General features: G+C 40.9%; 1 protein-coding gene across 5 annotated transcripts in view; it reads left to right on the forward strand.

The window, feature by feature from the left end:
• The first annotated feature begins 2,851 nt into the window (after positions 1-2,851).
• LOC109986360 (PALM2-AKAP2 fusion protein) overlaps positions 2,852-15,477 on the forward strand; it is an 83,853-nt gene continuing 71,227 nt past the window's right edge. The window contains exons 1-2 of one of the 5 annotated variants that reach the window (XM_065965378.1): positions 2,852-3,218; positions 11,700-11,751. In XM_065965378.1, coding sequence (XP_065821450.1) covers positions 3,175-3,218; positions 11,700-11,751 — 96 coding nt within the window. In that variant the 5' untranslated portion in view covers positions 2,852-3,174. The remainder of the gene's footprint in view (positions 3,219-11,699; positions 11,752-15,477) is intronic. The other 4 variants (XM_065965375.1, XM_065965374.1, XM_065965376.1 and 1 more) reach the window with 4 other exon arrangements.

Consider the following 15,477-nt stretch of genomic DNA (forward strand, 5'->3'; position numbering starts at 1 on the left):
GCTTCCAGCATGGCTACTGCCGCCGATGAGCCTCCAGAGCCCCCTGCCATAACATATGGGTGATGTCACTAAGGCTTTGTCCATTTATATTTACAGTCTATGATATTTAGGTATTTCAATCTGCATTTACTTCCTATAGTTGAACACTTCCTACACACACAGCATATACAAGATTGATCTAAGACTTTACTGACATCTCGCAGCCGGTTTGAGAAGGGTGGATGAGTGTTGGCGTGTGAGAGAGTGTGGACAGTGCATGTTTGATGCCCATTTAAGGTTTCAACCTCAACCTGAAGAGCAGTCTCTGCATAACTGGAATGCCACACAATATGATAACCAGAAGCTTTACACAAGCTGTCAGGAAGGGGAGTAAACGAGAAGGCGAGAAGGAGGGAGCCATGAGAGGACAGATAAGTTTGAGGGTCCCCAGAAGTGTAAAGAGCTAAACGTGTGACGGACAGAAATGTGAAATGTCTTGGCACAATCAGAGATGTGACCTTTACTTTGTCCTTTGAGCCATGTTGTTTTGCCTAGTGCTGGTTGAAAACAGTAAATATTAACCCAAATATGGGAAGGGGGTTATTTCATAGTTTAACTCCATCAAATGTAATATATAAATTTATATTGGAATTAAGTATAAAGAAAACACAAATGATCCAAAATGTGATTTAATGCAAAATTGAGGCACCATTTTTTTCTTGAAACAACTTAAAATTGTAAGTTAAAAAACATCCAAACAGTGCATGCCTTCCCAAACACCTGTCTTACTCACTTTGATCATTTCTTAACCAAGGGAATAAACTGCACCAAAACTGGGAGATTTGCTGTAAAATCAGAATAAAAAAAAGAAAGATGATCAAAGTTCTTATTTAAATTATCCAGTTTTTTTTAAGGTTCAAATCTGGTCGACTTTAACTGTTTTCCTTGTAATGCTGCCAAAAAATGACAGTTTTCAAACATCTTTCTTGTTGACTGATGAAGACTAGTAAAAGACCAGATTCCTTGAGCTCTCTTGGCTTCTGATAAATTGAAAGCAGTGGTCAGTGTATACCACAAACAGAATCCCATGTGGGAAACACGCAGGAAAAATAACTCATTCACCAGCTAAGACATTAGCCACTTCACTCGTCTCCAGCAACAGCCTCTCCTCCAACTATGTTCACTTCAGGGTCCAAATAAGCATCATAGTGACGGCCACATGATGAACCAGAGGCTACACATTTCAAAGCAATATGTCATCATGGTGCATCATAACCATTGTGTAAGCAGGAAATTGAGCCTGGAAATTGTTTACACCACTTCCAATGCAGATTTTTTATTATTTTCATTTTTTTTATTAATATTCACATATCAACTAATTTAGATATGTAAATGTAATTGTTGGTCATTTGTAGACAAGAAAAAAAACAAGAGGATTATGGTTCCCTGGTTTTTGTTTAGTACACAAGCATGTTCACTAGCATTTCAGTGGACAATGGCTGTATGCAGGCAGAAAGACAGAGCATGTAGAGGGTGGAGAGCTGAAGGGTCAGACGCAGTCCTCTCTAATGAAATCTAAGAACCCATTAGCAAAACATGTAACTATGATTTAGCTAATTAATGTATTCAAACAGGAACCTGCTTGTGCAGCTAATTAATTGCCTCTTATGTTAGTGCTAGTCAGTCTGTAAACAAAGGCAACACACAGAAGGGCCGGAAGCGTTTAATCACTTACTGCTGACGACTCCAAAAAGCCCTGAAAAGTTGACCTTAGGGGGACAGACAGATAGACAATAGCTGATGGGTTTTAAGATTGCAGGAATAAAAAATATTTTTCTTTAATCCAGCTGTAAAATAGCTGTTGTTAAAACCATGGCAGCTATAAGTTATCTGGATCTGTATGTGGAGGATTTGATTCCTAAACTGCAGATTCTTTTTGAGATATCTGCTCATAGTGACAGACACGTGTAAAATCTCTACTCTAAATCGTCCGGTGCTGCCGTGGCTCAGTTGGAAGGGTGTGTCGTCTCTCAACTTGAAGGCTAAGGGTTCAATTCCCTGCTCCTCCAGCCACATGTCCAATGTGTCCTTGGGCAAGACATTTGACCCCAAGTTGATCCCGCTTCTTCTTCTTCGGCGGCGGCGTGTATGAATGTGTATGGATGGACTTTACATAGCAGTGTGTGAATGGGCGTGAACGGGTCGGTGCGACATGCAGCGTAAAAGCACTTTGAGTAGTCAGAAGACAAGTAAAGCTCTATACAATCTCAAGTACATTCACCATGTTTGTTATTGGCCGTATGGTTTATTTAAAAAAAATCCCATAACAGTGTGCTAACTGTGAAGCTTCATTTAAAGCTAACAAACCTTGCTGACTATCAATTATTCTTATCCACACATACATACATTTCTCTTGGTACTTCTCATGTAAAGCCTTGCAGCAGGACACTTGAGGTTACTTATGGAAGACAGTTTTTTGTCCCGTTCCAAACAATGAAGGTTTCTTTGAGGATCATATCTGCCTCTTTAAATAAATCCCTCCTTGGTCTCAGAGGGGAAAGGGTTGCTCTCAGGATAGCAGCCAGAATGAGCAGGTTGGCCGCTCCTTTCATTATACTGAACCTCCCCTAAGGCGCTCTTCCTTTCTTTGCTGTCCCTATGCCCATCTTCTTCTCTTTGTCTCAATCTCTCCTATCAGCTATCTCACCCTCCTTCCCTATTTATTACACTTTTTAGTGTCATTAATCCGTCTTTGCTCTCTCTCCCTTACCTTACTGTCAGCTTAACCTGCACATTCATACAGATACCCAAGTGGATCCTCTGTCTCTCTCTCTCTCTCTCTAACCTACACACACACACACACACACACACACACACACACACACACACACACACACACACACTCACACGCCCATGCTTACAACCATCCCCTCCTGCAGGCAGAGCAGGGCGATGCAGGAGCGGCAGCGGCAGCCGCTCTGACACACTCTGGCGTGACCAACACACAGAAAAGGCAGGAGGAAAGAATAAGGAGGAGGAGAAGATCAGGAGGAGGGGAGGGAGGAGGAGGAGAGGAGAAAGAGAGAGAAAGGGAGGACACAACTCTGTCAAGAGGACACGGGAGGAGTGGAGAAGGCGAGGAGGACGAGGAACAGGAGTAGGGTAAGGAGAGCAGAGGAGGACGGTGTTGCAGCCATGTCTGACACACCTTTGCAGAGGAACGGCACAGCAACAGCACCGTGAGTACATTATCTTTACCCTTTATGTCTGCATTTATCTTTGCCTCCATCTCTCCACCTCTCTCTCTCTCTCTCTTCCCTCCATCTGACAGGCTGGGTTGTCATGGGAACGGCAGCTCCGTCATGGTGAGGCTGCAGCTCAGTCATGACTAGCGAGGAAACACGCGGTACACCATGTACACTCCTCCTTCTCCTCTCCTCCTTCTGTCCCTCCGCTTTCCACTCTCTGTACACCTCACACACCTCACCGCACATCAACCTTTCACGGCTTTACTCTTTTACAGTATGTGCATCTTTCCATCACTGTCTCTGCTCTGTGTGTTATAATGATCTTTTTCTCTGATTCCTGAAATCTTTCTCATTTCTTATTCAGACTCACTACCCCCTGTCCTGAAATGCAGTATGTGTGAATTTGCCTCAGTTTATGTGTAATGAGCATGTTTCAGCATACTTAATGTGGAGGCTGCAGGCTCGGTCCAGCCTCAGTGTGTGAGCACAGTCCGCCATGCTGCAGACCTCTTCTTCCTGTGTGTGGTTTGTGGTTCTGTGTTTGAATGCATTTGACTGTAAATGTCTCTCTTTCTGAGAATATGTTTCTTTAGTATACAATTCGACACCAAAGACATTAGCATGTACTTCCAGTCATGACAGCCTGTGGTATTGATTATAAAAACAACAAAAAAATATCAAGCAAGCACAGGCAGTGTGCTAAGAATTGTGCAACACTGGCAGCTCATTGGATTGAAAAACACTGCTCACTGTCAAGTCTTTGGCGACGTGCCCCATGAGTACCAAAGATGCGCAAAATCAGCACATTTTTCAAATCCATCTGATGCTCTAGCTGTATCTTCAGACAAAAGATTCAAATTCCCCCCCAAAAATTTAAAAAGCATTTGTGAGGAAAAAGAAAATTGCATTTCACAATACATTTGAGAAACAAAAATAATGTTAATAATCATTTTCTGATACATTTTTGAGGTTTTTGTCTCTCGTATCCTGAGACACAATATAAAAGTTTTTATAACCCAGATATGATCTTGCATTGAAGCATGCCGATTCAGAATATTTCTCATAAGTGAAAACAATCTTGATAGTTCACGAAAAAGCCTCAATTCTGTTTTCACATCCCCACATTAGATGGTATTAGATGATTGGTGTGATCAGGCCAGATATCTAAGCAATCAAAATATGACTTTGTAGATTCTTTTTGGGTTTCCGGGCTAGCAAGTACATTACCTGCCATTACACGTGGAGCCAGTTGCTTTAAGAATGAGTCACATTATGGGTTGTTTGTAGGTTTTTTTAGTTTTTTAACCACTGCTACTGTGTTGATGTTTGGGTTAGAACATCTTAAAAGTGTTCTGACAGATAGCTTTAAGTAGAGAATACTTACGCATGTTACCACAGAGAACATAAACAGTGAGAGTGAGTGTTTGTCATTGCGTTTGTATTGCTTGATAGTAAATATTCAAGTAACCAACACATTTAGAACAGACACTGCCAGCAAGATTTCACAATCAATATTGCTTTGAGAGATAACAGTCTGAAAAATTCTAACATTTTCAACTTTGGCAAACGAGAAAGATGATCAGGAAAGATGAAATTTGATGGCGATAAATCTTGAGTAAACCCTCACCAACTTAATTTGTGAATTAATAATAATAGATTTTGATAATAATTTATACTTTATTAATCCCGCAAGGGGAAATTCAGTTTTACATTCTTTTTAATGAACATGCTACACACACATAGGCCGAAATACACACACATGCACAAACAGGATCCTATGGACATGCGTTAATGGAGAGGTCTCAGAGTGAGGGGGCTGCCCACAGTGAGCGCTCCAGAGCAGTTTTTGGGGTTCGGTGCCTTGCTCAAAGGGTACCTCGACAGTGCTCAGGAAGTGGACTGGCACCTCTCCAGCTACCAGACCAATTTCCAGACTTGTTCTGTGCCGGAAGACTGAGCTACTGCCGCCCAGTATTAGACACCAATGCTAGACATCACATGGGAGTTTTATGTAGTCTAAACCTTTATAAATCATCAATCAGCTGAATCCACTGCTTTTAACTGAGACCCACTGGTTTGAAAGGGAAGGGTTAAATTGGGATCATTTTTTGTTGCACCTGAACTTAGAGCAATCAGCTGCTGTATGAACTGGTGTTGGAAGAAGTAGTGGCTTGATAGTGTAGTGAGAAAAGGAGAGTGGGAGTTCTTCTTTAACATTCAAAGTGTTGTGGGTGTACTGTGTTGGATTTTACTGAAGCTACTGCAAGTGTAGATATTCATGTGGCTGTTATAAACAGACTTCCATAACCGAAAAGGTTAATGTATTAAAGATATGAGAAAGTTTCACTTGATTTCTATAGTTGTGCACCACATGGTCTGAATGGACATTGTAGCCTAATGAAAGTGTAGCTCACTTGCTAAACACATTGGTTTGAGGTGCAACTTAAAATATATATTTTTTGAAAATTAGGTGCACACGTACGTCACAGAAGTAATAGCTTTCTCAGTTCGTGGTGTGTGTTCTCATAATGTTGATTGCATACTTTAGCTTTTGCATAATTAAAACAGTCTACATTCACTGCAGTTGTTGCAGATTAGGAGATGCTGAGCAGTTTGTTGCTTTGAGTGACAACATACTTGTTATACAGCGGCCTGACAACAAGAGACGGAATCAGCTGTTGACAGGCAGCTTGAGTGACAGGTCAACTGGATTTTTTCTTCTCTCTTTCCATCAGAGCCGCACCCATGAAGCAGGCAGAGATGGTGCAGTGAAGCATGAAGCAGCCATGCCTGACTGGTGCATCAATAGTTAATGGTATAATTGTGAAAATTAGACATTGCTGTCGTGATGCAGTCCGTCTACCACCTTCTGTCTCTCCACAGCGCTGTCTGTTTACCTCTGTGCTGTGGGCACATTTCTAATCATCACGCACACTGTACGTCCCTGGGGTTGTCCACTGATTCAGCAGAAAGACAAGATAGTATTTGTGGTCATGTGGAGCCCAGACACCACAATGGCAGATGGCCCAATCTCTGTTGCTATCTACTGCACTCTCAGGGAAATGTGTCAGGGGACAGACTCTTATCAGTGAGGGGCTGAATTCAGCACATTTATCTGCACTGAGTGCGAGAGCAATACATTAACCAACATCTTCATACAGTAGATATTTATATTATCTTAAAAAATAAAATGATTACTTACAAGAAACAACAACAGTTTGAATATGAGAAAAGAAGTAGTTTCATACCTTAATTCCTAGCCCCACTAGAACTGCGTTCACACATGCTCCCCTGAAAATGTCAAGCAAGCTGCCCCTGAAATCTTCCTGAGTTAGTCGTTCACACATGCAGGACATGATGTAAAAAGAACAACACAGGTATGGTGGACTAAGTCTAACGCTAATGACAGTTTCAGCATTCATATCAATTCTATGTGTAGTTTGAAATATTCATTGCAAAATGGACTTTGGCTGATACAACGCTTTTCGAGTTGTCTCCGTCTCCTGCCCGGGGACTACAGCTAACTCTGGAACAGATAATTAGCTGAACAGTGTCATGAAAAAAACATAAAAGAATCAACAACAAAAAAAATCACAGACACTCATTTGCACCGTGTTCACATACCGACGGCAGTAAATCGACAAGGGGAACAGACACAGAGCGGGCTGGAAAGTTTAGTAGTATGCGGTATAAGGGATCTTTATTCATGAATGTTAATTCTTTAAGCAGCAGGGTTTACAGTTTAACTTGTTCCTGTTATCAGTTCTTTAGATTCTGAGCAATGTTCGATGCTCTGCATGCATCTATATCGGTCAACGTTTTGCATGCAAAGCATCGACTGTTCACTCCTTTGATGTACCTTTCATCAAGTTATTTTGCAGTCACGCCAATAACAAAATGATCAACTTTAAGCCACACAATTATCCAGTAGATTTCATATTGTCTTACATGTAAGTAGACTTGTGGTTTTGTGGCTGTAGCAAATTGACATACTGAAGTTTTATCATTTAGAAAAACACAGGAAGTGCATATACCTAACTATTTGCAAAAAAAGCCAATAATTTACAGAATCTATTAAGCACCAACTTCTTGAAACAAGCAGGCAGTTTAAATTATGTTTGTGTATTTATCTGAAGACTGCTGCAGGGGAAAAATAAACGGCCTAATCAGTGAGCAGTGCCCTGCAGTATTAGGTTGAGGTGAAAGGCTCCTGGTGATGCATTTCAGCTTTTCAAATATTTTCTAATTTATGTTTAATTAAACTGTGTGTACAGACAGACAGAAGGGTGTGAGACACACAAACACAGTCTGACCTCCCTCAGTGATGTATAAAATATGAATGAGTCTGGCGCACCCATATCCAATAAAATGTCTGTTTGAGCCAATTTTCCTCTCATTACACTTTCGGTCTCTCTCGTGCACATATGCAAACACACAGACATTCACACACAATCACACACACTGACTCAATAACTCAGTCTGCATCAGAGACCAGTGTGAACTATATGTGTGGCTGTATATATGTTTTATTTATTTTTGGAAGAATTAAAATGTGTGCGTACTATGCTGAAGACACACACAGCGAACAAATACACAGTTTTTCTGACTCACTTTTCTTTGTCCATATTTGCTCTTTCCCTCCGCCTCCTACTCACTCAGCATGTTGTTATATTTTTGTGAATGTGTGTCTCTCTCTCTAAGTGAGTGTGTGTGTGTGTGTGAGTGTGTGTGTTTCTCTGCCTCTGGTTCCACATCTGGAGGCCATTACCTCTGGGCTGGGATGGGGGGGGGGGAGGCGGGGCAGGGCTAGCTGTGCAGTGAGGTCATTGCGTCGTCGTGGCGATGCAGAGGAACAATGATGCTGTTGTCTCTAACGACGAACCAACGTAGCTGACGCCAGAATTACAAGGTTTGAGGGGGAGGAGGAAGTTAAAAAGTTTTTTTTGTTTTTTTTTGGGGGGTAGAGAGGAAATAAAATAAAAATTGTAGAAGTAAAATAATGTTCAAGTTAGAACGCATGATTGGTAAGGACAGTATGAGCAGCCATCATAATGATATGATTGGTGTAAATCCAGGTCAAACAGAGACTCTCAGAGGCCAGAAGTCTTGGACTGTTGGCTGTAGAGTTCGACAGCTGCAGAGCTGAGACTGGCTCCTTAACATAAGCTTCATACTACTGAGACTCCAGACAGGTCATGGTTTACAACCTGCATGTTACCACAGTCAATCTCAACACAATGTGTTCAAATATTTTTTCCATCTCTCATGTGAGCTAGCTTGTCAAATGCATTTCATTTCCAAATGATCAGTTAAATTATGTATAAAGAGATTTTTTAAGGCTATTGCAATGATTGCAATGAAATGAAACAAGCTGTTAGCACATCATTATTGCAAAATCGGCATTTAAATCTGAAATGTTAACTCTGCCAGCAGTAAAAATTTGCTATAAAGTCAATTTGCTCTCATTTCTCTCCTTCTGGTCTTTCTAAGTTCCCTCGGGAAGCTGCCATTCTCTTCTTGCTGCTGTTTGGCGCTGGACAGATAGTGTACTGTTTTTCAGAGGATATCATAGAGGGGGATGCCAGCTCCTTAAAACAGAGGAGAGAGTGAATCGAAGCAGTAAAGTGGTGTTCACCAAAACAGCATGCTTACAAGCACACATTTAATTTACCACTTCTTTTTGCTTAGCTATCTTAAAATAAAATTATAAGCATAAGCATAAAATGAATGTTTTTCAAGATAGATTCAACTTTTGAAAAGAAAGAGGGGAAACAAATGAGGGATAATTACCATAAAATGCAAAAATCCAATGTAGCTGCAGTAAAATGTCACCAAAGAGGGATTTATCCGTTACTAAATACAACAGTCTCCTCTTAAAAAATATCAAAAAGGCTCCACATTTGCATCACATTTGCCAGGCAAGACTTGTAAAAGCAAGTTAATAAAGGTAGAACAGAAATAAGTCTTTTAATAAAACATCTGAAGACACACACATTTAAGAACAAAACACATGTGATATGTTTTTCTATTTAGTCCGTGATTGTTAATCCAGATTTGTACATTAAAGGTTCAATATATGCAGACCTGCAGCATTTAAAAAAGTCGGTACAGCTGGATTGAAGAAGGTGTGACTTCTCTTTGTTCAGTGGTTAATAAATGATGTAATACATCTTTAAGTCTTTTTGTGGGTTATTTGACTTGTAACAACTCCCTAACACCATCAAATAACAAAATCTAACAGTTTAACATTTCACATGCTAATAAGGAAGCAATAGCTGAGTGTATTCCTTGATTCAGTGTTGCAGCTGCTCAGTGGCTTTAAAGGACAGATACTCTCCAGCTGTAGACATTTATTACACACTTTTCCTGGAGCAATGCATTGCCTTTTATGTGTTTGTGTGTGTGTGTTTCTGTGTGTGTGTGTGTGTGTGTGTGTGTGTGTGTGTGTGTGTGTGTGTGTGTGTGTGTGTGTGTGTGTGTGTGTGTGTGTGTGTGTTACATGCTTCTGTATTCCCTTAAGAGTTGTCCAGGACGGCTGCTGTTGTTTCTCCTTATAAGGACGTTTACTCGTGAAAGGAGGGATGTAGAAAAAGGAGAGAGAGGAGGACAGGAGAGAACAGAAAGTGTGAGGAGGAAATGGATAGACCAGAAGAGGGACAGGTGGGATATGAAGAGGAATGGGGGCTTGGAAAGGGAGGTTTATTGGAGGGATGGAGGAGATGGGGATTTAGAGAAAATGTAGAAAGAAAGGGTTCAGGAGGGAGCAAAGGAGGGATGTAGGGGAAAGAGAAAGTCTAGGTTAGAGGTGTAAAGGGGTGACAGAGAAAGAGAGGAAGAACTCAAAGAGTTAATAAAAGAAAGTGTTGGATATGGGACAGGAGATTTTATTATGTGTATGTTGAAGGAAAGAGAACAAGAAAAAAAGAAAGGAGAAGGCGGAGGGAAAGAGGGAATACAAATAGAGGTTTTGAATGAAAAGGGGGAAATAGATGAGGAATGATAAAGAATTAAGTCAAATGTATAAAAAATAAATTAAAGGAAGAATAAATGGAATTCTACTATGGTAGAAAAAAATGGGACATAGGTAACAGTGACCCATTTACAAACTCTGCATTGAACGCTGTGCCTTTAAAGGGCTGTATTTGCTTTTTGTGTTTCCAAACACAATCTTCTGCGTGGCACAATTATCACATTTTTTACTGTCCTGTTCCTGCTTTTTTTTTTTTTTTTAAAGTAGGAGGCTTTTATTGATGTCACTTTGAGAGGCGCTGGAATAAATGTACGACCAGAGTGACCAAAATAGATCCTGAAGAGTCAGCTGTAGGGTTGTTTGTGTGTGGGCAACACAACTGCCTGTGGTTTCATGGAATTTTATCAAACAGATCAGATTTTGAAACTATGATAACACTCGGTGAATGTTTTGTTTCTTTTATGGTGTATGTTGCTTGACCCTTGAAATGATATGACATGATATGAGAAATGTTCAATCTTTGAATCTGCTTCAGCTTACAGCTCAGAGGTGGCCTGTCCAAAAACAGCACATATTGACAGCAGTAATTCTATAAACTTATTGACATACGGACGAATGTCGGCCTTCTACAGTAGGAGTTTGTGCTATAATGTAATTTTATGGTAATGTTGTTGAGGAATCCACATTTTTGCATAATTAATTATCAAAGCATTTACAGTTTCCTGTATTTCAGACACAGAATATGGACAGCAGATTAGGGACAAAAAAATAAGACTAATTTAGTTTCAAGCTGTTTGCAATTTCTCATTGTCTGGTCTGCACTTCCAAGTATGATAAATCACTCCTCTGCTTCCTTTTTCCTGACTTCTGCATTTTATTTCTCTCTTCCTCTTTCTCTCTATCATCGCTTTTGACTCCCTCTCTCTCTCTTCCCACACTCCCCCCCCTTCATGCCATCACTTCTCGCTCTGTCTCTCCCCTACCACCTCTCTCTACCTACCTCCCTTCTCTCTCTACCTACCTCCCTTCTCTCTCTACCTCCCTCCCTCCCTCTCTCTCTCTCTCTCTCTCTCAGCTGCTCCTCCCAGCTGTTTAATCACACATGGTCCATGCCTAAAAAAGAGAGAGAGAGTGGGAGGAGGGAGGGAGGGGACAAATGGGAGGAGAGACAGAGAGTGCAAAAGAAAGAGTGGGTGATAGAGTCAGAGGGAAAAAGAGAGAGAGAGAGAATGCAAGTACATGGTCTGAGTGTGAGGCACATGTCCAGTGAATGAGAGATTCTTTGCGTCCTCCCAGTGTGAGCTCCTTCTCCCTCTGCCTCCTGTCTCTGGTTGGATTACTTCTGAAGAAGGACCTCGTCTGGATACTCTTCTTCTCTTCCCTCTCTCTCCTCTACTTCCCTCCTCTTCTTGTCTCTCGCTGAGGGACTCCAGCCCTCTGTCTTTCCCAGATCTCACGTCTCCTTCTCCTTTCACTCCCCTCTCCCCTGCTTCCCCCCTCAGGATGTCGTGTGAGGAGGCTCAGCTCCACAAAGAGAGGCTGCAGGCCTTGGCGGTAAGTCAGACTGGGTTTGAAATATCTGTTTTTGCTCTCTTCATGTTCCCCTGGCCCTCTGTGTGTTTGTTTTGCTTTCTGTTTGTCAGTCGCTTAAAAAAAAAACAAAAAAAAACGAGGGCTTTATGGGAACTGCATCTCACCTCGACTCCATGTCAGTCTGTCATTCACAGTTCCATATTACGTCAAACTGTGTGTTACATCAGAGTTCCTGCAACTCTGATCCCTCTCTATCTCTCATTCACTGTCATGCTCTCTGTGCTTCTCACTAGCTAGTCACATTGTTCATTCATGTTCCATTCAGGCCAATCCAAACACACAGACAGGGCGGGAAATAGTGCCTCTTTGCTCAGGTTTATTCAACTCTGTCAAATGAATCTGTTTGAAGCAACAGTAACACCAATGGTGCTAGACATGACAGTGACCCCCCCTTGACTTCTGTTGTTCCTGTAATTAGTGTAAGACAATCACCTTTATGATCATTGAAGCTAAAGTTTAACTGCCCAATTATAAATGTGACTAAAATCCATCATCATCATCTGTTTTGTATATTTCAGTCTAAGGTGAAAAAGTTCAATCTGTTGGGAGCCTGAAAGCATGACATCATAGCCACCGACACCTTTTTTTGTTTTGTCGTATAAAATGAATTTTGCCGCACACACTGTAACCCGCCTTCTGCCCTGCACTGCTGCTGTAGTCGGCTGCATTTGTCTCGCTGTTTCCGTCAGCTTTCATCATCTTCCATGTTCTTTTTTTGGGAGGGAAACCAACTCAGAGGAAAGTTGGTGGAAAATCAGATCTTTCCCTGTTTCTTTTTTTTTGTTGCCAGATGTCTGAGGTTTAAAGGTTTATATGCTTTCCTAGGTAGGATATGATCTCAGCTGCAAGGTGGTCAAGAACATGTTTCGACATACACTTTGTGTTTCATGATCACTGAGGCATTTGTTGAAGCTGCTGGTAGGACTTCAGAGCAACAGTTAGACCTGGAGTCACTGCCTTGGACTAAATTTGGCGCCAGCAAGGAACCACAGCATACCACACACACTTAAGACGCACAGCGGCACAGGAACACACACATGCACACTCATTCGTACACACAAGTGAGGGGGGGGGGGGGGGGGGGGAACTGTGGCAGCGGCAGATGGAGAAAGTATTTTGGCCACGTTGAACCTGAAGCTGTACCAGGCTGCGTGGACTTGAACTAGTCAGGAAATTACGTGAGGAGAGACAGCGGAAAGTTTATTTGAGTCAAAACATTTTCTGTTTTTTGAATCATTCATACATTTTTATTTGACCAAACATGTCAAAACCATCAATTATGATATCATGTTAATACGTTGTTGTGTTTTGTGCACGAAGACATTTCAGAATTTGCAGAATATTATGAGGGCAGCAGTTGCAAGCAATACAACTGCTCCGACCAAATACTTTTCAGAGAGTGTAAGTCCTGATCTCTGACGGACCTTTAAAGACAGGTCAGGTGTTGAATGGAAGTAAACCATTTGAGACTACTTGTCTCCTCCAAATGAACAACTGTCTTGTCTCAGTTTTGTTTATGTACACTAAATCAAAGACAATTGCAGTACTAATAGCTCTCAAGCCCTGAGCGGCACTTAAATAGAGAAGGGTTACTACTACACTTATACACTATTAGCGCTAACAACTCAGTGAGGCTCTCCTGGCCTCAGAGGAGGCTGACAAGCTCAGATCCAGTGTAAATACAGGAGCTGAAGAGGGTTTCCTTTGGCACCTCAAAGGAAGGAGAAGGATTTTATAAAACCTCATCTGACCGTAAATCAAATGTATCAAGCATTTCCAAACAAGGAGCAGTTTCAGCTGGCTTAAAAACTGTCCCAGGACAAAGTTCAAATCATCATAGAAAACTGGATAACAATGTCTTAAACAATTTTGAGTGCACACAATATATTCTCTGCTCTTTCTGGCTGTCTGAAAAAATATTTCTGAACTCCTGAATAAAGGTGTACACTGTACACTGTGTACAGTTACTACACACTGACTCTGGTCAGCAGCTGACATGCTAATGATTCCATCAATAATTTACATCTTGAGTTTTCATGTCATAACCATCAGTGCCTGTCCTCATCAATACTTAAGGAGATCTCAAGACCAAATCTGAAGCTTCCTTTAAAATCAGATTAAAGGTTAGACATTCATCGCCGTGTGAAAACACACTACTACAGACTGAGATTTAAACTGTCATACAGTTCATTCAAGTTTCAGTTTAGTGTTGGCAGCTGCGATTTACTAATTAAATAGAACAGAATCATCCCTGTCGGGTAGCAGGCAGCTGCTATTGTAATGCTAGTTTCCCATAAAGACAGGTCTGTGTGCTGTGTGGCTCATGCATAAAGAATGGCACTAATAGCTGTGAATCACCCAGCTAATTTTTTTTTTAGCTTGGCAAAAAGGGAGGCATACCTGCTCCATCACAGCTGTGGAGTAAAACTGTGAGGTGAGAAATTACAGTATTTAACTTGGACATTTAAGCTCCAGTGACCTAATTTCCTCAATCAAATTTTCACATCTACAAAAATGAAAAGTCATTATTATCCATCTTTAAGCAGACCAAACACGGCAAGCATTTTTATGAGCCTTCCCCATCAATTTTGCAGGGTAAGCTACATGTGTGAATGCAAACAGCCATATTTTTCACCTCTATTTTACCCAGAATTCTTTCAACAAGCTTTCTTGTAAAAAATTATCCAAGAAATGGGGCGACAACAAGAAGTTGGTTGGGACTCTTTCTAAAATTGCGAAACGCAGGTAATATTCAGGGAATTTAAAGCGAGCAAGCGGGAGAGGGTGATGACGTTTATGTCGTGTCATTGAAAGGTCTTTGTACATGTAATGAAGTCGCCTACTCTTTCTGCTTGCCAACATGTTCTTTTTCATATTTTAATTTATACAGTGAATACTTCCAATTACACATAGTGTTGATAAACTGTAGAGGCAAGCGCCTGAAATTTGCTTGAAATTTTGAGGAGTGCATGTGTGAAAAGGGCTCATTCCTGTCTGTCTTAGAATTTCATTCCTAACAATAACTCTTCATGCAAGCAGGCCCACTTTTGAAATAGTTATTTATAATTTTACCAAAGTGGCCCTGTGTGGAAATGTTCTGCTCCTGCACAATGTATTTGATGTCCCCATTATGACTTGTGTAAAACTTCAACAAACTAGCTGTAATATGTCTTAAATCTGTCTGTTTTTGTCAGCTTTTCGAAGTTTGCCTCCAAACTGAAAAATATTACTGGTTCATTTAATGATTACTAAGAGCGTTAAACGCTCTGTAAAACATAGAGTGAGAAAGTGTTTTTCAGTTTTTGATTAGTCAATTTGCACATATTTCTGCTACACATACAAATAGAGGAAGATTCCTACAGTCTGATAGTGATTAAGGCTTATTAGCTGACAGCAGCTCAGGTTTCCATGGCTACTAATTGGTCAGATTAGGAAACAGTTCTGATGTCATGTTGTTAAACCCCAAAGCTGTTATTGGTGTATAATTAACATGTAATTATAGCATTTTGGGAATCAGGCACGGCCAGGGTTCCCCCGAAAAATGATTACATATGTTTGTATATGCGTTTGTGTTTATATGTGTTCTCCAGAATCCTGCATGTGGTTTTAAGATCAGCCAATGAAGGATGTTCATCTTTCTAATCAGCAGTTGCCCAAGTGGCCTGCCAACCACAGATGCTATGTGTG

Source organism: Labrus bergylta, chromosome 17 (assembly GCF_963930695.1).
Source record: "Labrus bergylta chromosome 17, fLabBer1.1, whole genome shotgun sequence".
In the NCBI taxonomy this organism is placed as follows: domain Eukaryota; kingdom Metazoa; phylum Chordata; class Actinopteri; order Labriformes; family Labridae; genus Labrus; species Labrus bergylta.